Genomic DNA, 22216 nt, shown 5'->3' with positions numbered 1-22216 from the left:
TAATATGGACTCTGAAACAGCCAACAGACGTGCAAGGTCATAGCTTGCTTAAATAAAACAGTCTGGCATCAGATAATGCAAAAAAATTGGATGAGACTACCTTTAAAATGGATTTTTGAAGAACATGAGGCCAATCACCTAGTTTGCCAATCTGAAACTGAGCTGTGGCTCAACTGAAAAAGCAAAGCATCAGCAGTACACCATCAAGTTTGTGCTACAGAGGTCTCTGTGAGCCAATCACTGAATGTGTAAACAGTCAGTTGTACAAACAAAAGAGATATAGAAAAGTAGCAAACCAGCCCTTTGTCGCACCTGCAGTTGTAGAGCAGTTGTGCATCAGCAATCTTCTTTTCCTCTGCAGAGAATCGGCAAAAACCAAGGAGATGGGAGCCTATTTGATTTTGGTGGCTCTGCTCTCTGTGTGCAGCCTCTCCTTCAGTCAAGGTAATACGTACACAACATACTGTAATGTCAGGACGTGAGTGCACGTTTAAATGCACGTTTTCTACATGTTGGTGAGATCAGTTTAAAATGTGTCTATTTTCTTGTAAAAACCATGTCCACTTATCTTTTCCGTTTCTTCAGAATGCAATAGAGAGTTTCTGGAGAACATAGATTTCCCAGGAACAGACATAACATTTCTCTACTCCCCTGATGTGGAGCACTGTCAGCAGCTGTGCACCCAGCACCCATCCTGTCTCTTCTTTACCTTTCTTGGACCTGACTGGACCAGAGATAACAGGTATGACAGTGACACCTCTCTTCACAATTTTTTCTTTTTCTACTTGTTGTTATTGTCACATTTTACTGCCATGAAATAAGCAACTAACGGTAAATTTGAACTTTTCTTTTTTTAATCCTGCCATACCACACACTTTCACAAGTCAGGAAGGGGCTGAATGCAAAAAATTTTGTAAATAAAAACAAAATGCTATTCCCTTGTTCATCTGTTTATTTTTGCTACTGCTTGTGACGACCAACTACCCTCTTCGTTTTTCATGGGGTTAGTTTTCAAATCATCTGCTTCTCTCTGCAGGCAATTCTACTGCTACCTCAAATCCACTCCGAGTGGAACGCCCACCGTCCAAACTCCATTACTGCATGTCACCTCAGGCTTTTCTCTCAAAAACTGCAACCCAGACCCACGTAGGCTCACAAACATTTTTAAAAATCATGAAAACCATTTTTTCAATTGCGATGTAATGTCACATTCTCCTTGTAACTCTCTCTGTCTATCTGTTGGGCTGTCGGTCTGCCAGAACCTTGTCTGTCTAAGGTGTACCAGAACGTGGACTTCCTGGGGGCAGACTACAGAAGCTTGTTCACGTCCGACTATGAAGAGTGTCAGAGGGTCTGCACACAGGACCCACAGTGTCAGTTCTTTACATTTTTAAACAACCTCTTCTCAACAGAGAAGATAAGGTAAAACTGGATCACACAATCTTACATTGCAGTTAAATTAAACTGTCCTCTTTCAAAGACATGGCTGCTCTTGAGGCAGAGATCATGTCATCAGTGGAGATAAACCTCAGTGGGGGAACAGTGGGATTGCCAAGGTGGATATATGTGGTGGAATGACATTAACTTTTATGGTATGGGGAGAGAGAGGGGTATGATATGTAACGAAGGTCCCCAGATTTAAGCTAAACCCAGGACGTCACAGTTATACTGTATATGTCTTAAGTATTAGGCTAGGAGGACAGTTCCCTATACTGGTCACACTCCTGGACTGAGTCACGTATTTCCTATAATTCAGCTCAACTGTATCTTTTGTCAGCATCTTTCAAACTCCACGCTCACAGTTTATAACGCAGATGTTCTGCCAAGCTGAGATACCCCAGGTGAAGTCAGAGTGGCATCATCTGGGTGATTTCCTAAGACTTGACAGAAGTACGACTGTTTTCCTGAGCAGGTTCCCTTATGACTAGAGACCTGAGTGAATCCATCCAATGAGTAGGACAATTTAGCTCTGGCATCAGGAGGGTGGGGTGATGTAGCAGGCTCTGTCATTCAGTAATGGTGTCATGTCTTGCTCTGTTCCAGGTATAAATGTCACCTTAAATACAGCTGGACAGTACCAAGGACTTTAAATGTAAACAGAAAGGCTGGTGTAGTATCTGGATTCTCCCACAAAATACAGTTAACTCCATACTTTGAGCCAGGTACGCAAACAGTCAGAGCAAAAGTCGTAGCGGTAGGAAGACATCCTGTGGGTTGTTGTTCACGCTTTCTTGTTGTATTGCCTGTGTTTTGTACAGCATGTCAGAGTGAGCTTTTTCCAAACATGGACATCCCAGGAAATGACTTTGAGAACCTGCTCGCTGCCTCTCCTGAACACTGTCAGACACTGTGTTCTGCTCATCCAAAATGTACCTACTTCTCTTTTCTCAGGTAGTGTGTGTTGAACTTTCTATATATACATAATGAAAGAAATACTTAAATAAACTTTTCTCTTTCTCATGTGGCAAATTTTGTTCAATAAGACAACACGATAAGTGATTAGACAGTGCACAGTTACTGTATATTACCCTATTTGTTGTTCTTGGAAAGGTTCCTTAACTGTCCTAAGGGGGTCAAACATTTGTTTCCCCTTTTAAATTGTGTTCTCTACTTTATGTCATCTCAAAACTTTGACATACCTTTATTTAAAAGTTCATTTTCATTAAATTTGCAGTGATTCCTTCACTTGTTACTTGAAGAACAATCTAAATGAAATGGGGACCGCAGCCAAAAAGGGAGTCACATCTGGGATAATGGGGCACTTCTGTCAACTGGATGATAGTACGTGTTGCTAATCAACAGTAGACTATCACATCACAGACCATCGATGAACTATTTCGGTTGTATACAGATGTTTCTACAATTTTTTCCTTTTATTTCAGAAACAATGAAAAACTGAGCCTCACATGGACAAGTGATAAACATTCTTATTTTAGATTTTACGATTGTGCTTTCTAATATGACAAAGACTGGTATCATTTAGATCACATGAATAGCTATCTGTCTGTCCTTTCAATTTATTGTTAGTGTGTTGTTTTTGTAGGCTGTGTGTCTAAAAATGCTGTGTGTCCCTCTCTGCCAACAGGCTGGCTTAAGGTGGCTCAGGACGGAGTAGATTTCCAGGGTTCTGACATACGCTATGAGCTGATGGATGATCCAGAGACATGTCAGAAGACCTGCACCGCAGATTCTATCTGCCAATACTACACCTACGTCAATGCAAACTTCTCTGACCCTGCATACTGGTACAGTATTCTTGATGCACCTGCATGTATATAAATACACACACACATATACATGGAATTCAGGTAATACCAAGGAATCATGCAATAACATTTAACTTGATCATCAGTCAGGCACCACTGTAGCCTCACTTGGATTACAGCTGTTTTTATGAAGATTAATAAAAGATGCTTGTTGTTGATTTTATGCCCCAGGCGCCGCTGCTATCTCAAGCGTGTCATCACCATGCCCTCTCCTCCCAAAATTAACAAACTGAACAATGTCGTGTCCGGCTTCACCCTGAGTAACTGCTCGTAGAGTGCCCTGAGAAAGGCATTCTACTGTGCACAACACACAAAAATACATGAGAGTACAAATCTCTTACTTCCCCCTTTCCCCCTTACTTCCTCTCTCTCTCTCTCACACACACACACTTCCCTCCTCTTCCTCCTCCAACTGTTGGTTGATCCGAACATCATTTGATTGCAATTTAACACACAGATGATTTTTTTTTGTGTGTGTAAACAAGAGCAATAAAACAGACTAAAAGTCAGTTTGCTTTTACCTGCTTTATTCATTTGAAAGTCAATATTATTCAAATACTATTTTACCCACTTCTATCATGAATATGTTGCATAGAGATAAAGTACATGGAGTGAGTAATGATATTAAAATATATCTGTGTGTTTCTACAGTGAAATGTTACACCACAGGCATCAGATTTTATTATAAGATACAGTACCTTCAGTTAGTTATTATCTGTAATAATTGTTGCTATTGCTTCTATTTTAAAGCGATCCAAGGTCATTACAGTATCTGACATTTTCAGCAATCGTTGTACCTTTAGCTAATAAATAACAGTGACAGTGACTGATTACAGCTTGCCAACTCAACTATATCAGTAAGTTACATTTACAGCATATTTGTACTTCAGATCTCCGGTCTTTTACTAAAATTTTGGTTGAGGGTAAAGCATCTTTGTCCTTGCAGGTCCTCCTTGATCACTGCACCTGCATTAGTTTTGACAGCAGAGGTCACTAAACTATATCTGTAAACTACTGCTGCTCTTACTGTCTTTACTTATTGAAGAGTGCTTCTGAAAAGCTGATTCAGAATTTAGCAATCACCAAATGAGTCAACAGTCAGTCATGCAAATAGTTCAGATGTACAAATCTGGGGAGTGAAAAAACAGACCTCTGGTCAATGTGCTGGAGCAGTGCCTCCTCTCTGACTGCAGCTGTGTTTCGGTGAGAAGATGGGAACTCACTTCATTTTGATGGGTCTGTTTTACCTGTTTGGTCTCTCCTTTGGTCACAGTAATACAGTTAAGCCTTAGATGGCTTAAATTGTTGCAAAAGTAACAGCAATTTTTTAAATGTCAAAACTGTGCTGAAAAACATGGTATGTTTGAGACAAACCTCCATGGGAATATGTTTTCTAGCTTAGTAATTCCCAGTAAGAAAAGATAGAACTTCAGTTAAAATATCTGATCATTATCTCCCATATAAATATAGTTTATTTACATTAAGCTCAGAATATGCAACTGTTCATACTAACACTGACTTTGATTCTATCTTTAACAGGATGGTATTGTATGATGATATGGTTATTAAATTCAGATGGGCAGTAGCAAGAACACCTGGGGTTTAAAGGCAAAGACTGTTTTGATTCCCACCAACTCTTGATTGAAGTATGTGGCTGTTTAGCTGCTCAATGCTCCACTATGTTCACCAGCTAGCCGCTAACTTTGTCCATTGTTTAGTGATAGCCATGAAGAGTCAGGAACACGGTGAGACTGCTCCTGCTGGCTAACCCATGTTCCTGACTTCTCTGCAGACAGGTTGAGCTGAGAAGACTCATCAAGTTGTAGATTTCAGACATTTGGTGCAGAGGCGTCTCAGAGGACCTGCACTGCAGATCCCAACTGCCTGTTCTACACTCATCTCACTGAGAGTTTGTCTGAGGCTGCATACAGGTGTGTCCATGCCTTACACATGCATGCACACACACACACAAATTTAACACAGCAGTAAATAAGTACCTTGAAATTATGTAATGGTGCATTCAGTTAGATGTTTAATTTAGTTTAATCAGCTTGAAGCACCTAATTACATGAGATTTTGCATTCTAGACACCACTGCTGATTCAAGCATGTCGTCACTGTACCTCCTAAAGATACCAAACTGGCCAATGCTGTGTCTGGATTTTCCCTGTAGAACTATGTGTAGAACGATCTATTCTTTCCGTCTCTCTCTCTCTCTCTCTCTCTCTCTCTCTCTTTCTCTCTCTCTCTCTCTCACACACACACACACACAGATACAGACAAATAGAGACAGATGTTTCAAATAAAACTGCGCACATACAGTCCAATAAAAGATTGTGCACTAATGCATGGATTAGTTTATTTACCTATCAGGGGAGAAATGTTCTCTCACTTCCTGATTTGAGGCATTTTTTTCCTCTCACTTGTGCCCTCCTCCCTGCATTCTGAACCCTCCTCTTTTCCTCTGTTTGAACCACAACGTCGGTTTGTTCCGTACACCCTCGCCTCACAAACACACAGCACTTCCCTCCTTCTTTCTCCGTCGTTCCCTTCCCTCCTTCCTCTCTGCTCCCTCCAGCCTCCCCTCCCCCGTGGGAAACCCATTGCAGTGTGACTGTGGTTGTCCTTCCTGGAAGCTGTGGTGGTGACTCTGGCTCCTCTACTCAGAGGCTAGAATAGTGCCAGCCAGCCTGTGTGTGTGTGTCTATGTTTGTGTGTTGTCTGTGTGCCTGTGTGTGTGTACGTATGCACCCTCCGCAAACATTCCACCACCATACCGTCCGTCCGACCGCCGGCCGGCCTCGCACGAGAGCCACGCCGCCACCGCGGTTCAGTCCTGACGCCAGCTCTGAAGACTCACATTACACACACACACACACACACACAAGACGTGTGTGCACACAACACCACATAAACAAAACACTCAGCAAGGCACAGACAAACACACAAAGCGGGCAGCGAGCACATGAGACTGGCTTAAGCACACACTAGCACACTCACTCAAATAAACAATATGCACTTTGCGGAACACACACATTTTTGGACCACAGACCACAGACATTGCATCCTGAAGTAGATCAAAGCGTTCTCCAGCAGTAAACACACACAAGGCTCTTCTCTGCTCTCTCATCCCCGCGGAGCCGTTTTGGTGAAGCACGGCACAATTATGCTGATCTTCTTGAGAAACAACTCGTTGCGACTGTCATTCATCATTGTTCGGGGGTTTCTGGTGCACCCTGTACATGCTGGCCGACTCTCTGTGATTCACACCATTTCTCTTCCTGCCCTCTTAAACCTTCACAGTCCTTCTCATCTCCCCGTAACCCTGTCCCCTGTCTCCTGCCTCCCTCCCACCCTGTTATTGAACGTCTACACCGAATCAGTCACCCAACCACAGCCCTTCAGATCTTTTTCTTTGTTTTCCCCTCTCTCAGTCTCCCTTCATCCCTCCGTCTTGCCCTCTTCTTTACTGTCTGTCCATTGTTGAGGAGACAGAGGCGCAGACAAACAGGGAGAGAAGATATCCGCTGGTGTACCACAAGATTGGAGAGAAAGAATGGCAGAGAGACAGCAGAGGAGAGGAAGATACATAGACTGATATGAGGGTAAAGTTAATTACAGGGGACTGCCAATTAGAGGGCAAAGTGATGGGTCTGTTTGCCTCGCCGCGGCATCCCAAAAACATCACCAGCTCCCACCATGTTTATCCTCTGCAGACCACAGCTCCCATCAGCCATCACTGGAGACGGCCTAGATACCATGGGGGTTACGGCTGGGGAACATGCGAGCAGACATGATTGCAGACATAGCTAATAGGGATAAGTGGGTAACATGTAGTTTTCAACCATTTCTTTGCTATTTGTACGGATGGCAGATTACATAGCTGCAATTACATGATCGCATGTTTGTGTAGACAGTCAGAGAAAACACACAGAAAAACATGGGCAGAGGTAAAGGCACTTAGTTTTTATAGAGATTTTTGTCAAACATTCTTCAGAGTTGGAAAAGGAAATCAAATGTATAAATGTTTTGGGAAAAAAAACAACAACAAAACAAATATCACAGTTAAAAGATCAGTGAAAATTCAACATCACCCTGGTGAGGGATATATATTTATATGGCTCTGTCGGACACTCTTCTATGTGTGTATTTGTCAAGCACGATCATGAACATAAATTTATTCAAATCTTCTATTCCTTCACATTCCTCCATTCTTTTATTATAAATGATTGTTTATCTAAAACTTCCCCCATAGTCTGATATGGCTTTTAGTGTCCCTTAAAGGTGGCGACAATCATCAAAGGTCCAATACTTCTTTCTCCAAAGGTATCATATTTGCTACATAGAGCACATGGGAGCTCAGTGTCCACTGTATAAAGTTCATTTGGAAAACAAAAGCGGAGTTGAGCCTCAGAAAGCTCCGATCTCTGTCCCCCATCCCTGGGCAGCCTTGGCTGATCCGCTCAAGCCCCTGCGCTGGGCTGTGGGAGACCCCAGAGGTGCAAAGGGCCTGAAAGAGACTTGCGGTGGAGCAGAGGATGATGAAGTAGAAGAGGAGGAAGAGGAGGTGGAAGGAGAGGAAGAGGAAGGGGTGGGAAGAGGAAGAGGCGAGGCCCTGGTGGCGCAGTGAGGGGACGGCTGGGTTGGTCTAGAGGGGGCTAAGGCTGGGGACGCTGCGAGGGAGGGCATCCTGTGCACGGTGGCCAGAGCTGTAGGCGCAAGGAGCGGCGGTGCACCCTGCTGGCAGCCAGCCAGGGGGGCGAGGCGGAGGGAGGCAGGCGATGGGTAGCTCCCCAGCAGGGCAAGATCTCTTCGCCCATTGGGGAAAGGAGGTGAGGAAGAAGCTGGCGAGCTGGGGGAGATCTGAGGGAAGGATGCCCACGGCCAAGGAGGGAAGGGTAAGGTGGAGGCTGGGGGTGTCTGTAAGAGGAGAGGGTCAAGCTCACTTGCACAGTGGGAGAGGTGGGAGACCAGGCGGGCTCCTATAGGGTCCGGGGACTCCCCCTCAAGGGAGCTGAGGTACCGCACCACCTCCCCAACACACTCCCTAAAACCCAGGGTCCTGTAGTCGACTGCCAAGGCCCTCGCATCAAAGTATCCTGAGAGAGAAAAAGAGAGTTTAGTCATGCGATGAATAATGGCAATGGAATGCAGTTAGTCATGAAAATTATACTTACTGTGCATGCTGTGTATTTTATCTTTTGTTTAAAAAAAGGACAATAATAATATATTTGTCTACATTTTGAAGGACTTTAGATCTCTTCCAGGATTATTTCAAAGGCCTTTGGTGTCTGTGTTCCACAGAAAATGAATGACAAGAAGAAAAAGCCAGAGAGTGAACAAAAGAAAAGAAAGAAGAAAAAAAAAACCCTCATTTCTCACCTTTTCCCCCCATGGCATGCAGCAGTTTGAGGTGGTCCACTGTCATCTGCAGAATCTCTGCTTTCTCCAGCTTAGATGAGCCCTGCATGGGAAATAAACAATATACAGCTACATTACTCAGCTGCATTAGATTTTATGAAGCTGGTTTATTACCTCTGTTGCTGAATTAGAATAAACAGTATTTACCTGTTTCTCAAAAGCACTGGGCACCAGTCTGCGGAGCTCTGACAGGCTGTGGTTGATCCGGTCTCTGCGCCTTTTCTCTATTATCTACAAAACAAGACGAGCGGAGGAACAGTTAGGGCCAACCGACAAAAGACAAAAAAAAAAAAAAAAAATTAAGATCCAAGGTTATAATTCACTCACCCCTCTTCTCTTCTTTCGGGCCAGAATCTGTGAGGCGCTGCCAGGAGACATGGACCCGGTGACTGGGCTGTACCGTGGAGATAAAAAAAAAAGTAAAAGTAAGAGAGAGATGAAGGAGATGGATGGGGGAGGGTGGCAGTGGCACACAGAGAAGTATGGTAACTGATTCTCCTGCATATTGTTATTATTACCCTCCTTAATATGACACAGAGTCAGGATGGCACATCAGCTCCCTTCAATCTAATTTGTTTTTTGGGCACAGAAAGGCAAAGGAGTGCCCGGGAGAGGAGGGAAGACGAGATTGTTTTTGGTTTAATGCGTTTCTGGACATTAGTCTCAGTAAAATGACATGCTGTTCTCCTTTCCATCTGAGCGAAAGCACTTTTAGAAAGATGATTATATAGCCTCAGGGCGATGCTTTTGCTCACATGGGGCTCCAACATGCAGCATGGGATGTGAGCTCCTCCGAGTACAGTCACCCAATATGGATTGTGTTTGTTTATGAACTCTCATCTTATAGGCCTGAAAGAGTCTGTCAGCTTGGAGTTCCCCTTAAACTGCCCCACCAGAGACTTATTGCGTTTCTATTAGATTGTAACATGAAGGCTGCCAATTTGGCTGTGTGTTTTTGTTTAGGTTTATGTTTGATGGCGCTGACTTGAAAAGGCTGCACTGTCTTCTGTTTGCATGTCACATGGCAATCTGATTTATCCGAACTGTCTTTAGTGTTACTGGCTTGCAGAGTGCTTGTGATGTAACCAGTATTCCCGTGAATATGTTTTCGTGTACTATAGACGCACTGTTAGAAATACACCCTAACGTACATTCCCTTTAATTCACATTTCAGTTCTTCCAGCCAAAAATCTGACTAATGCACCTAAAATGCAAAATTGTGTAATGACTTGTAAAGAGTGTGTGCAGTGTTAAGAGTAATTTTACTGCTTATCAGACATTTTCCTCAACATTGAAACAAGTTATATGTAATTGACTGCAGTTAAGCAGAATGGCCTTGCAGGTCACATTCAAATGTTCAAAGGCTGTTTTGTTTTTTTTGTTTTTTGTTTTTTTTTTTTTTGGTTGGTTTCACATAAAAACATTTTGTACTCTTAAACTGTGCAGTTTCCAGATTATTCCCTCTACATGTATATTACTGTATGCATATGAATAATGAACAAACTATGATTCATTTTATAAAAATTTGTGACAAAAATCTACAACTCTCAAGTTGCCGATATAAGATTATAACAGTAACACAACATAAACTGAAAAGAATAATCAACTTGTAGTCTCTCACAATTTTGATTCTAAAACATTTTTTTCTTAATTTCACATTAAGAAAAATTTTTTTGTATGTTGTGTATTGAAGAAAGGGAGTATAACAAAATACATTCAAATTCGATACTCAGTGTTCCTCAAATGTTCTTTTAAAATGTTAAAATGTGTGTTTAAAATGCTCAGTATAACTGTTTTAGTTGTAATTTGACAATTCAGTTTCTCTGTTTACTGTAACATCAAAGAGTTCCTGAACTAAAAAGGATTAAAAACACATTATTGCTACGGAGCAACAGTTTGCAACCATAAATTAACCAAAAACATTTTGATAAATACATTTTAAATCTTTTTATGTATTTGATCTGATGATATTTTCTGTGTTAAATACATTCGTGATACAGTGTCAGAAAATTCTGCTTGTGACTTCACTGTCTCCATGCTTCAGACATGACAGGCCTTACATAAGTTTTTAACCTATACTTACTACAATGCATGTCATGCGTGCAATGACTGTTACCAACCTCTGCATTTTCTCACAAGGACATGTAAAAGGAACAAACATGACCCAGTTTCATAGAGAAGGAAAATGCAATGGATATATATTTCTGAAAGGGTGAACAAGGGAAATTTTGCCGTCACAGGCCTGAAGTTTAAACTTTAAACTGACAGCTCAGGTTTGTTGGAAGGTGTGTCAGAACTTTTAAATGACTTAAATACATTTGCCAATATTTTACAAAGGTATTTGATTTAAATGAAGAAAGATTTTAAGAGCGGGAATCACTTATTTTTCATTACTGCTTTACAAACCACATCGGTTTCTGAGACTTAACAGCTTTAACTTGTCCTTGCAGTCTCTCAGCTTGTCCAAAGTTTGGTGTATTGCAGCATCTATCTGTCAAAATCTCTGTAAAGCCCACAGTTCACTGCCAAATACGGTTAGAGCAAATTTGTCTTGAGCTACTAATTACAACTGCATACCATCTCATTTTACGTCTTTAAATGTGACTGGAAGACATGTGTTGCAAACTCAGGTGTGTTTGGCGGATGCTCACCAATAGCTGTCTTCTTGTCCCACGTCAATAAACTCGTCTGTGTCCGAGTCTGGGGAACTGTAGTCGTGAGGTCTCTTCATGTCTTCCTCACTGGATAGACGAATGGATGGACGATGGAGTGAAGGATCTGGGTGATCTTGTCGGCTGCTCTCTCTGCTGCGTGGAGGCAACACACTAAAGACTGTCTCCCCTCTGGATGAAAGGCTCACCCTGTTTGCCCCTCGCTCTGTTGCGTTTCTCTTGAGCTCTTACTTACAAAAGCTTTGTTGTCCTTAGTTACTTCTTGTCACTTGTGTTGGTTTTTTTTTTGTTGTTGTTGTTTCTTCATGTGTCTTCGTTCGTCTCCTCTGTGAGTCAGTGGTGCCACTTGATCGACCCCCAAGGGCCCATGACAACTAAGTAAATTCACAAGCTGCTTTAGTCTTTTACTCTATCACTGGCATAAGTCTCTCACTTTCTCTCTCTGTTATTTCTCTCTTGGCTCCCTCTCTCTGTCACAGCCACCCAATGACAAAATAGGACTTTGGCAGTTGGGGCAGGGTTGCCAGTTTTGGCTCCCCCGCCTCCTCTCCCTGTCCCTCCTCCCTCCCTTTAATCTGCCCTTCCCTGGGTTGTCACCCTCCCTCCCTCCCTCCCCACCCCCAGGCCCCATCTTTCCACCCCTTTGCTCAGTCATCCTCAGTCAATTAGCTTCCAATCTCATCCTGCTCTCCTTCCGTCCCTCTTTCTATTCTCCTTTCTTTCTCTTTCTGCTCCTTTAATTATACTGCTTTCTAGAACAATGGCAGCTGGAAGGGAGGGAAGGAGAGAGGTGAGGTGTGGGAATGATGGACCATGAAAACACTCTCTCATCTGCAAGAGACTGTGTGACGGTACACAACACTTGACTCTCACACAATCTCACAGGTGATTTGGAGAATGGAGTCGCTGAGCTGGTTTTTGTGAGACAGTATGTGACAAACAGCAGAGGGAGAAAACACTGGTGCAATGATACAAAAAAAAAAAAAAAAAAAAAAAAAGTATAACCCATGACCCAGCTGTCCGTGACCAGGACAGAACCACAACACAGAGAAAAATCTGATTATCATGCCCTTTTTCCCCATTTATCCTCAAACAACACTTCACATTGTTTTAATGCTACTTATAAGGTGTAAAATCATTTATATCAGTGGTTGCAAACTTTTTTCATCTCACAGCCTGCCCCCACAATCTTGTCAGTGAGTCAATTTTTAGGTTGCTTTGGTCAAGTTGACATGGCATTCAAACTACCACTGCTTTGGGCTAACTGAACAGTTTATTCGTTACTTTTAGCTAATGCTAAAAATTACATTATGTTTTAGCTAGCTAGTTAACCATTTCAACAGTTTATAACTGACTTTTTTAACAAGCTATTTCAACTGTTTCTCCATTAATGTTACAGTTTATCTATCACAACTGTTTATTCATCAATTTCAGCTAATCCAGCCCTTTATCCATCTTAAGCTAAATATGTGAAATGTTCCACTACTTTTAGCTAACGATATTAACTGCTTAGCCTAATCATTATTTCTAGCTAGGTATTTCAACCATAAGGATTAACCAACCACGCAATTATAAAGTTTTGAAAATGTGACTTTTGACACAGTGTTGTTATTTTTGAAATCATGACATCAAGAAATATTGCCAATTGAGAACGTGAGCTGGGAAGTCAGACAGTGACTTTTAATCCCAACTTTGTCCGAACTTTTTAAATCTGTCTTGTGTTTGTGTGTCAGTGTGTGCCGGGATGAGGGCAGGTACTGAAGGGTCAAGAGAGAAGTCAGCTCAGTGAGTGTCTGAACATCTGGGCTCTTCACTGGACAAGATATCGCTCTCTGTGTGCTCACACACACCCAGACACACACACTCACCACATGGTTGTTTGCAACACTTAGCGCTCGGTTCCGCTGCCACCGTGGGAAGATTGCTGGTACAGATTGCCATGGAAACACGAGACCCAGGCGCCGGTTGTCAGGAGCGATGCCTGACTGACCCAGCAGTGTGTGCATATGTGTGTGTTAAAGACGGAGCGAGGCCAAGTGGCATGCCCCCTTCCACACAATGCCCAGCTGAGTGTGTCTCTTCCTGCCTGGCAGACTGGAAGGGTGTGTTAGTTTAAACATGCTACTGTGCATGAGTGCAAGATCTTGGTGTATGTTTTTTGAACAAGGTTGTATATAGTGATTTATTTTTCTTACTCCAAGGGTTTCTATTTCTTTGTTTCTTTTAAAGATGATTCGCTTTTCACCGGCCTTGTTCTTCTGTTTGTCTCACTTATATTAGCTGTAACTGAGCCCTGCCCGCCTGCATTTTATCATATCGTACATGTGAAGTAATAAACTAACTTATAACATATGCATGTGTGTGTGTTCGTAATACCCAAGTGTCAGTAATCAGTGTGACCATCACCAGGGGGGCTTATAGTGTGGTGAGTATGAGTCAGGACAAACAGAAAAGAGAAATCCCTCTTTCTCCCCCTCCCTCCAAACAAACCCCCCGTCCACATATCCTTTCATTACCAATCATTCCTTAATTCAGATCTGGATCTCATTTCAGCGTCAGAAAACAGGGAAGAAAGAGTCTGAAAGAAAAGAGACATCTTCAGAGGCTTCAGTCTCTTCTCTGTTGTTATTTTTGTCCCCCACCCACCCTTGTCTTCAAAGATTAACTTTCTTCTCTGTATCACCAATCCTTCTTTTTTTTTTTTTTTTTTAATGAAATCACTCTGGTTTCACTCATTGTTTTTGGCCTGAGCCACCTCTCAGTTGTTCCAGGATGAGGCAAGTTGCATGAAAAACACGCACCAAGTGGAAAGTAATTAACAAGATGAATGAATAAATAAATAAGTTAATTATGAAAATGGTTTCATGGTGGGGGTGTGTGAAGGGAGGGTGATGGAGAGAAACATAAGAGAGAGAGAGAGCTGGCACTGGATGGTGGGATGGAATTCTGGGAGATTTCTGGCGATCTTGGTCGGCCACTTCAAGTCCTCTCCCTCCCATCCCTCCAAACCACAACAAGGCAGCGTCCCTTATTGAAATTAACAAGCTCATACTTTTACAATTTGCACACACACGCACACATGCGCAACTCAAATATGAACGCGTGAACACTCAGGGACAAACACACACACACACATTCACATGGCCATGAACCGATTCATATAAGCACACATGCACACACACGCAACTCCCTCACACGAATGTGGACAGTGCATACCCACAATTTATAAGGCACAAACACTCAGCTGCAATTATTGTTTCTGATGCATGACTATTGCTATTGTTTGAAAGTCTGTGAGATGGAACCAGCTCAGCAGGATATTTTGTTTGTGACTTTTTCTCTGCATTCCTGTCAAACTGAATAACTGATCAGATATGTCTCACTGCATGCTTGACTTCGATTATTTGTGCTCTGTTTTTCAGGAACAGAAAACCCAACTTTCAGCAACATTATTTTCTAAAATGCAGATACTCCAGTTTAAAAAGACACTCAAAAGAAGTGAAACCTGTTGAAAGAGAAACTTGGTGCAAACTATGAAACATCAAAATATACAAAGAGATTTTTTTTTCTTAGGAAAGTGCGTAATTACAAACAGTGCTGGTGTCAATATCATATTCACAAGGACCAGAGCCATTTTAAAGGAAAAGCAAAGGCAAAGCAAGTTTATTTGTGCAGCACCTTTCAGCACCGAGGCAATTCAAAGTGATTTACAGTGCAAAATATATAAACCACATTTAGACAAGATGTAAAAGAAACACCATATAAAAAAAGTTCAGAAACATGATTTCAAAATAATATAATAAAATAGAAGATGAAAATAAGCTAAAAAGGAATAAAGCAGCTACAGACATTCCCATCATTCACATCCACAAAATGTCAGTTCTTCATTAAATAAAAAAGAGCCTTTGTGACTCTGCATTTTTAGATGAGTAACAAAAAAAATATCTTTCAGATCATCTGCAATCCAAAAAAATCACTGCATGCAGACATCCACAGTTTTCAAAGTTTAAAAACAATATGCAACTACAGAAAAAAAAAATAGAAGCTGTATCTTGATACATGTTATTTCTAGTACTACTGGTATGACTGAGGCTCTGAGGAGGTCAAAGCAAAAGCTGCACAGACACTGACTTTGATGTGAACGTATATCGAGAGCCAAGTTTTCCTATTTTGAGAACTGATACTGAAACTTATGTGTTAACACACAACAACAAGTTGAAATCAGAGCAGGTTTCTAAAAATTCAAATAAATCTTGCCAGGGGGACCAAATCTTAGATGGCCACATTCCAGTAAAAATGTGAGTGGATGTGAATAAATTGCTGTGGTGTCTGTAAATATGTCTTTTAAAGAGCAAGAACCCCACCAAAAAAAAAATCAACTGTGATCAAATAGCATTAAGCAAATGAAATGTTTGTTCCCTCTCTAGAACCCCTGTGGAGAACTTGTGAAAGGCCAAATGTGGTCAAAGGAGCTCTGCATGGTGTCCTGCTATATGCAAGTGCTGTTGACATATACCCAAAAACTCAGTTGATTCCTGATTGGTATGAGGCCTTTATAACAGTCAGTCTGTGGCTGAGTGCTCAGTCACTGGGGTCAAGATTGGACTGGCATGGGAACTGGCACCAGAGTAGCTTGGCACTGTCCAGGCTGGACCCATGAGGGAATTGTCTGCCCGCTTGTCTGGCCGTCGCCACGATTCACTTGGAATAACCTGGATGTATGAGGCATTCCTGGGAGTGCAAGGTTTGTTCCTATAGGGTGTTTCCAAAGAGCTGCATTGTGTTTTTATGATCTGATTGAGCTGATATGAGGTGTGAATAAACCTCCAGAGAAACAGAGTTAGACACAGTCAGTATATATGTTTGAGATAGTGGCTGCTGTGATTTGAGGTGTCAAGAGGGCAGGAGGGCAGCATTGATGGGTCATGCTGCCTGTTAGAGAGCGAGAGACATAAAGAGACAACGGAGAGAGAGAGAGTGAGTCCTCCCTCCTCATCCGGCTCCCCTACGCAAAGATAAATAAAGAGGCTAAAAGCCGAAGAGAAGAAGCAGAAAGGAGCTTTTGTGGTTTCCGAGTCGGGTCCCTTTCATGGCGGTTCCCACAGCACTGGGCCCGTGATGACATTCACCATGTTTCACACACACACACACACACACTCATACTGATGGGCCCTGTGACTGCGGTGACTTTCGCTGGTGCCGGGCCCCAGACGGAACGGCGAGGGCCCCGAGAGCCACAGGCAGCCATTGTGCTGTCGCCGCGGAAACCAGCCTCTTTATGTCAGACATGTTTTTCTGTTTGTTTTCTTTTTTATGTCTTTAATGTGGGCAAGGGGGAATGTTTCCCCTCTCACCCCCCCCCCCCCCCCCCCCCCTCACTGCTCTGCGTTATTTCCCCCCAATACCCATCTTCCTCCTCCTCCCACCAATCCATCCACATTTGTTTCTCCTCTTTTCCTCCCTCCTCCTCCTCCACTCCCTTCCTCCTCCTCCTCCACTGCCTTCCTCCCTTATGTTGACTCCCCCATTTTCCCCCTGGAGATCGTCATTTGTAAAGCTCTTTGCTTAGACAGCCCATATCTTTGTCGTGGTGTTGTGGCCTCCCTCTCACTCAGCTCCTTTTTATCTGCACTTCATGAGGTTTTGGCACAAACTGGCACTTTTTCTTCCTGCACTGAAAAAAAAATCCCAACAAAACAATGTGCACGACTCTAAAACAACAAAACCTATTCCCAAAAGAATTCTGCCTTTCCCACGCTAAGCCAATTTTCCTCACAAGATTTTCCTCACAAGATTAAACAAACTCCCAATAACAAAATTAAAGAAAAGGGAAAGGGGGGGGGGGGGGGGGGGGGGGGGCGTAAAAAAAAAAAGAATCTGGTTATGATTCGAGTTTCCAAAATGGCCAACATAGGATGCCCCAAAGTGCTCCAATGAGAAAAACAAATCTGAAAAAAAAGGCAACTGTTACTATTTTTAAGCGCTTGAAGAATGTCGCTCGGTGCCATGACTCAAAGGCACGCCGGCCCTCGTCCGTAATCAGTTCATTCTGACTGCACTCCTCCACCACATCACACACAAGACGCAATCTTTTATGAGCAGCAGAGAAAGACGAGGAGAAGAAGGGGAAAGTGAAAAATGAAAGAGTTCAGGGCTAATCCACTCTGTCCCCTCAGCCATGCATGCAACTGTGCCTGATTTGAGGACCGGGGGTTTTAAGACTCAGCTAATATTAGCCGCTGTTAAACTAGCTCTGCTCAAGCTGACTATCATTCAAGTTTATGGAGGAGACTAATTTTTATTGCATGGAGCCATGTGATGCTTAATTCCTCCATCAGCTTTCTATTTTTGTCAGTGGCTAGAGAAAAGGCATAGAGTATACACACTTTAAGTCTTGAAAGGAAAGTAAACTGTACATGATAAGGGTGTATTCAAAACAGGAAACACATACATGTAGCTTGAAATTCAAAGATTTGGATGAACTGAATTCCAGATTGGTTCAGAGGAAGCTCTCACTGAGTTATAAACCCAGGAGATGGTGCTCCATCTCTGTTAAATGCTGCCCTGAAAACCCTAGGCTGCAGCTCTCTGACACCCTCTCACTTTCCCAAATCCCTCTTATAACTTTACACCTCAGATTACGGCCTTATCATGGAGGCATCCTGCCGACACCTCGTTGTGACGGTAGCTCATAAGAGCAGGCATAAGCCCTTAAAAACCAGCATTAAAACTTGCCGCCGCCACACTGCTGGGTAATTTTTAGTGTTCCCAGAAGGGGATTACAGTGAGTGTGCAGGGAAAGAAAAGAAGACTTTGATGGCGGAAGGATGAGGGTAATGACAAAGATCATTTTCATCTCCCGAGGGAGTTGGTAACACTTTTATTGGCCCTAATAGTGGCTTTTATTGAAAGCTGAAATAAGAGATGCTCTGATAACTGAATCTGGATTCTGTCGGCATTCTCATTTTTTTTTGGTTTGTGTTTTTTTTACGGACACAAAACTAAGTCTGTGCTGTTCAGTAAAACTGGTGGATTGGAAAAATTCAGTTGATCTGAGTGAAAAAGTGATATGGTCCTATTGAATACATATCACAATGCTTTCCAAGCTTTTTTTGTACAATCATGCACAACCACAGCACTATCAGATGAATTCAGGTACCTCTACGTCACCACCACTTGTCATATTTCAACATTTATGTTACTGGTTAGGTTTGCATTTGTGCTACTGCCAGCTTGAGTGGCAGAACAAGCCGGATGTTTGTACAACACTGAAAAAAGTGTTTTGTTGAATTTACTCAATTTTAACATTTAACATTAGTTGAATTTACTCAATTTTAACATTGAGATGAGTGTATTGCACGCAATACACTCATCTAAATCTAGACATATTTTTTAAGTTGACTGTACTTAATATTTTGAGTAATTTCAAATAAATTATGAAAGCAGTTTCAGCACTATAAATCTGAGTAGTTGTTACTCTGATTTCCTTAGTAATTCTAACTAAACCCATGTTTAATTTACTTAAATTCATTATGTAATTCATATATTGTGGTTAACTAATTTGTTTTTGTGCTTTAAATTAAATCGTTTTATTCTACATATGTAAAATATGTTCAATTCAATTCATTATTGATCATTTCATTATTGTTATTTAAAACAATCAAAATGCATATGTAGATGTCGGGGTGGCCAAAAAACACAGTATACAACAATGAGTTGTGGCAGTCTGGAGCAATTCCCAATTCTATTCAAAATTCTTATTCAAAAACTTCAAAGTAAAAAATGCACTTTGGGCCAACCAGAAAGACAAAAATAAGCAAAAAAGGGGGGGGGGGGGGGGGGGGGATTCTCAAGAGCACTTCTCAAGAAGAATCAAAATAATACACAACAAAAGAATTTGCTCTAAACTGCCTTTCTGGGTATACTCTTAAAGTTTGGGCCCATGGCAGGAGCTATAATCTGGAGCTGTGTTCAGGAGCTGTGCTTCGCTCCTTTAGGCGCCGGCCACCACAGCCTCCTCACTTTTATACTGGTGGACTGCACCTTCTCAGGAAATATCAATTATCTCTTCCAGCACACTTACAATAATCCCAATACTAAATAACATATTATCAAATCGAAGTTCAGTTAAACTTACTTTAAAAACACATATTTCTTTTTAAACAAGATACTTATACAGGTCATTTCACCACAAAAGACAAAACACCCCTCCCACTCTACCACACTTGGTTTCTTCCCCTGTGAACCCCCCCTATTTAACCAAATGGAACGCTCCAGCTCAGGTTTGGCTGTTCCTGGTCTGAAAGAAGAAGAAGTACAACGAAGGAGACAGGTCAACACAATTTAAATTCAATAAATCAAATACACAGTCACAGTGTGACTTCTCTCCTTCACCCCCTCCTCCAAATGTTCATACCACACACATCACCACCAGCACTTCACACCAGGATTAACATTCTGATAAAATTTACCTGAGAAAGAGTGTGTAGCACATGTGCCTTACTTTAGTGCACGGGGTCTCCCCATGACAGTGGCATAAAATAATTTAATTTAAAGCACAATAACAAATTAGTTAACCACAATATATGAAATACATAATGAATTTAAGTAAATTAAACATCAAACACATTAATTAGAATTGCTAGGGAAATCAGAGTAACAAATACTTATTTGAAATTACAAGTACAGTCAACTGTTTAGTCAACACTTAGCTTGCTATTTCAATTCTTTTACTTCTACCTTCGGCTTTTCCCATCAGCCCTACATTTAATTATTTATTACTTTTTTAAATTTCTCTGCTAACTTGCTAACCAGTTCACACAGTTGCACCTGTTGTGTACCACCGACTTTGATGGGCAGATCACTGGCTGTTGTAAAGATTGCTATCTGTTTTTGGCTTTCTGTTTTCCTCTAAAACACAAAGATGTGCATATAGCTCTTAAATTAAATAACAAGAAGATGAGTTTAGTTGATTTGATTAGTTACCCACTGGCAACTGAAGGAGCACCCCTGGGTTACAAATACAATATATTAGGTACAAGAAAGATACGTCTGATCATGTGTGATGCTATTTGTGCTTGCCAGGCCACTACTTTGTAAATTTTTTTGAAATGAAAATGCAATGCTGTCTGTTTTGACATCAAACAAACACAAGACAATGCCATGACAAAGCTTGACACACATCACAGAGATATATGGATGTAGACAGACATGAAGACACGCATTCAGAAACCTACACCCGACAGATGTTCATGCAAAACTGGCTTGCTGAAAGGCATATTTGCGTAGTGAACTAATTCTATACACTCTGCACGTAGCTCAGGCGCAAACACACGCTGTCTTTCTCAGACATGAAAACTTGCTTGAGGTCAATGCTGGAGGACGACTAGCTAACTGGATATAGTACAGGAGGCTTTGATCTTTGTACTTGGCTGTGGCAAAGACAGCCAGCCAGCGCTGAGGCCCTGCGCTACCGGAAGCTTGTGGTCTGGGACGGCTCCATTTACTACTCTGTTCTGGTGCTAAATATACAATAATAAAAAGGCTGGCAGATTTATTTCAGACTGTGATACATTTCCTCTGCAGCGAGGGAAGAAAGGACTAAGCGAGAGACAGACGTCTCCAGATCACTGAAGAACATTAAGTGATAATTACAGAGAGAGATAGACAGAAAGAGAGAGACGAGGTTTCCCCCTTTTGCTTTTCTCTTCCTCTTCCTCTGCCACCACAGAGGAAAGTGGCGTCTCCAAACTGAAGAGGGGCGCCCACTGTATTAGACTCCCAATGATTGGCTATGATTGCATTATCTGATCCCATGAGGGATAAAAGGACAGCAACACACACACACACACTCACCACATGCCTGTATTTCATTGCTCAATGATCACTGCCTCCTCAGAAGTCAAACATGGCTTTTTTGAAAACATGTAGACATGTAGCCATTAAAGAAAATATGATTCAAATTCAAACATTGTCTTTATCTTTTTCAAGTCAGTTTTTTGAAACACATAAGCATGCACACACACACACACACACACACACACACACACACATACATACGCACACTCATACTCCCCTATGTACTCGACTTCACCACCAGTCCACCGCACTCCTCTCAAAGCTCTTTGATCCCTGGTCGAGGGTCCTCTCCGCGGTGCCTCTGTCTGAATTCCAGAGATTCTGGGATAATTCAAACGTTTCACGGCACATACTTGGTCCCCCCAGGAGACAGCGGCGGAGATGGAAAATGCCACCACGGTCCCCGGCTCTCTCTCCCTCCATTGTCCCTACTCTTTAATCAGGCCCTCTCTGTGGCTCGCGCTGCCACCGTGGTGTGTTGTCTCAGCCTGGGAAAATGCCGGCCTAAGTGGCTGTTATGCGCTGAGGCGCAGACCACAGGGACCCAGAGGGGTGCTGCTGGAGCCCTCTGTGCCAACCATGGGTCTCAGAGTGGCTAACACACACAATGAGTGAGGTCCCAAATCTGGATGTTGCCTTACATAACAACAAACGCTACATCTATTTACTTTTTAGAAGGAGCTTCCATCAATAAATCATACGTCATCATAATCATAGGCGTAAGCCAAAACCCAGTGATAAATCATTTGTTCCTAAGGGGTTGCTGGGTGTAAACCAGCATTAAACTGCCACACAGATAGGGCAGTATTGTAGAAACTCCAGTGTGATTGCTTGGCTGTGAAAGGTCTGTGGAGAGGGAGTTTCCTGCCCTTATGTCAACACATGACCAAAACAAAGGCCTTGTGTTTCCCTGAGTCAGAGCGAGAAGAAGGTCAGGAACCAGCTACCTCAGAGTTGAACCTATTTCAGCTTTGTTTTGGGACAGACTCGTGTTAGGGCT

The 22216-nt window shown here is 42.2% G+C and overlaps 2 protein-coding genes across 3 annotated transcripts; one reads left to right on the top strand and one right to left on the bottom strand.

Moving 5' to 3' along the window:
- Positions 1-279: 279 nt before the first annotated feature.
- Positions 280-5526, top strand: LOC121191680 (coagulation factor XI-like). 2 transcript variants are annotated; one of them, XR_005895129.1, is made up of 10 exons: positions 280-444; positions 586-742; positions 1037-1146; positions 1260-1422; positions 2044-2162; positions 2259-2391; positions 2675-2781; positions 3086-3245; positions 3438-3638; positions 5503-5526. XR_005895129.1 is itself a non-coding variant. In XM_041052995.1 (9 exons), the coding sequence occupies exons 1-9, from the start codon at positions 384-386 to the stop codon at positions 3538-3540; spliced, it is 1113 nt and encodes a 370-aa protein (XP_040908929.1). In that variant the 5' UTR covers positions 280-383; the 3' UTR covers positions 3541-3775. The 2 variants fall into 2 exon arrangements, 1 of the variants encoding a protein (XP_040908929.1); XM_041052995.1 differs by lacking the exon at positions 5503-5526 and having other exon boundaries at positions 3438-3775.
- A 1694-nt stretch (positions 5527-7220) lies between these two features.
- On the bottom strand, positions 7221-11783 carry heyl (hes related family bHLH transcription factor with YRPW motif like). The gene is made up of 5 exons (XM_041052997.1): positions 11338-11783; positions 9014-9080; positions 8834-8917; positions 8648-8729; positions 7221-8364 (listed from the first exon to the last, which is right to left on the bottom strand). The coding sequence occupies exons 1-5, from the start codon at positions 11415-11417 to the stop codon at positions 7676-7678; spliced, it is 1002 nt and encodes a 333-aa protein (XP_040908931.1). The 5' UTR covers positions 11418-11783; the 3' UTR covers positions 7221-7675.
- Between the last annotated feature and the right edge of the window lie 10433 nt (positions 11784-22216).

This window comes from Toxotes jaculatrix, chromosome 13, assembly GCF_017976425.1.
Source record: "Toxotes jaculatrix isolate fToxJac2 chromosome 13, fToxJac2.pri, whole genome shotgun sequence".
NCBI classification, from domain to species: Eukaryota; Metazoa; Chordata; class Actinopteri; family Toxotidae; genus Toxotes; species Toxotes jaculatrix.
The sequence above is the reverse complement of the archived record's forward strand: the minus strand, read 5'-3'. Positions and strand labels throughout refer to the sequence as shown.

What these genes read in the sequence shown, in the direction of transcription:
- LOC121191680 (XM_041052995.1), top strand. Translation starts at nt 384, where the DNA reads ATGGGAGCCTATTTGATTTTGGTGGCTCTGCTCTCTGTGTGCAGCCTC. An exon ending in GACTGGACCAGAGATAACAG is followed by an intron (nt 743 to 1,036) that starts GTATGACAGTGA and finishes TTCTCTCTGCAG; the next exon opens with GCAATTCTACTGCTACCTCA. An exon ending in AAACTGCAACCCAGACCCAC is followed by an intron (nt 1,147 to 1,259) that starts GTAGGCTCACAA and finishes TCGGTCTGCCAG; the next exon opens with AACCTTGTCTGTCTAAGGTG.
- heyl (XM_041052997.1), bottom strand. Translation starts at nt 11,417, where the DNA reads ATGAAGAGACCTCACGACTACAGTTCCCCAGACTCGGACACAGACGAG. An exon ending in CCCGAAAGAAGAGAAGAGGG is followed by an intron (nt 8,918 to 9,013) that starts GTGAGTGAATTA and finishes CTTGTTTTGTAG; the next exon opens with ATAATAGAGAAAAGGCGCAG. An exon ending in GCATGCCATGGGGGGAAAAG is followed by an intron (nt 8,365 to 8,647) that starts GTGAGAAATGAG and finishes TTTCTCTCTCAG; the next exon opens with GATACTTTGATGCGAGGGCC.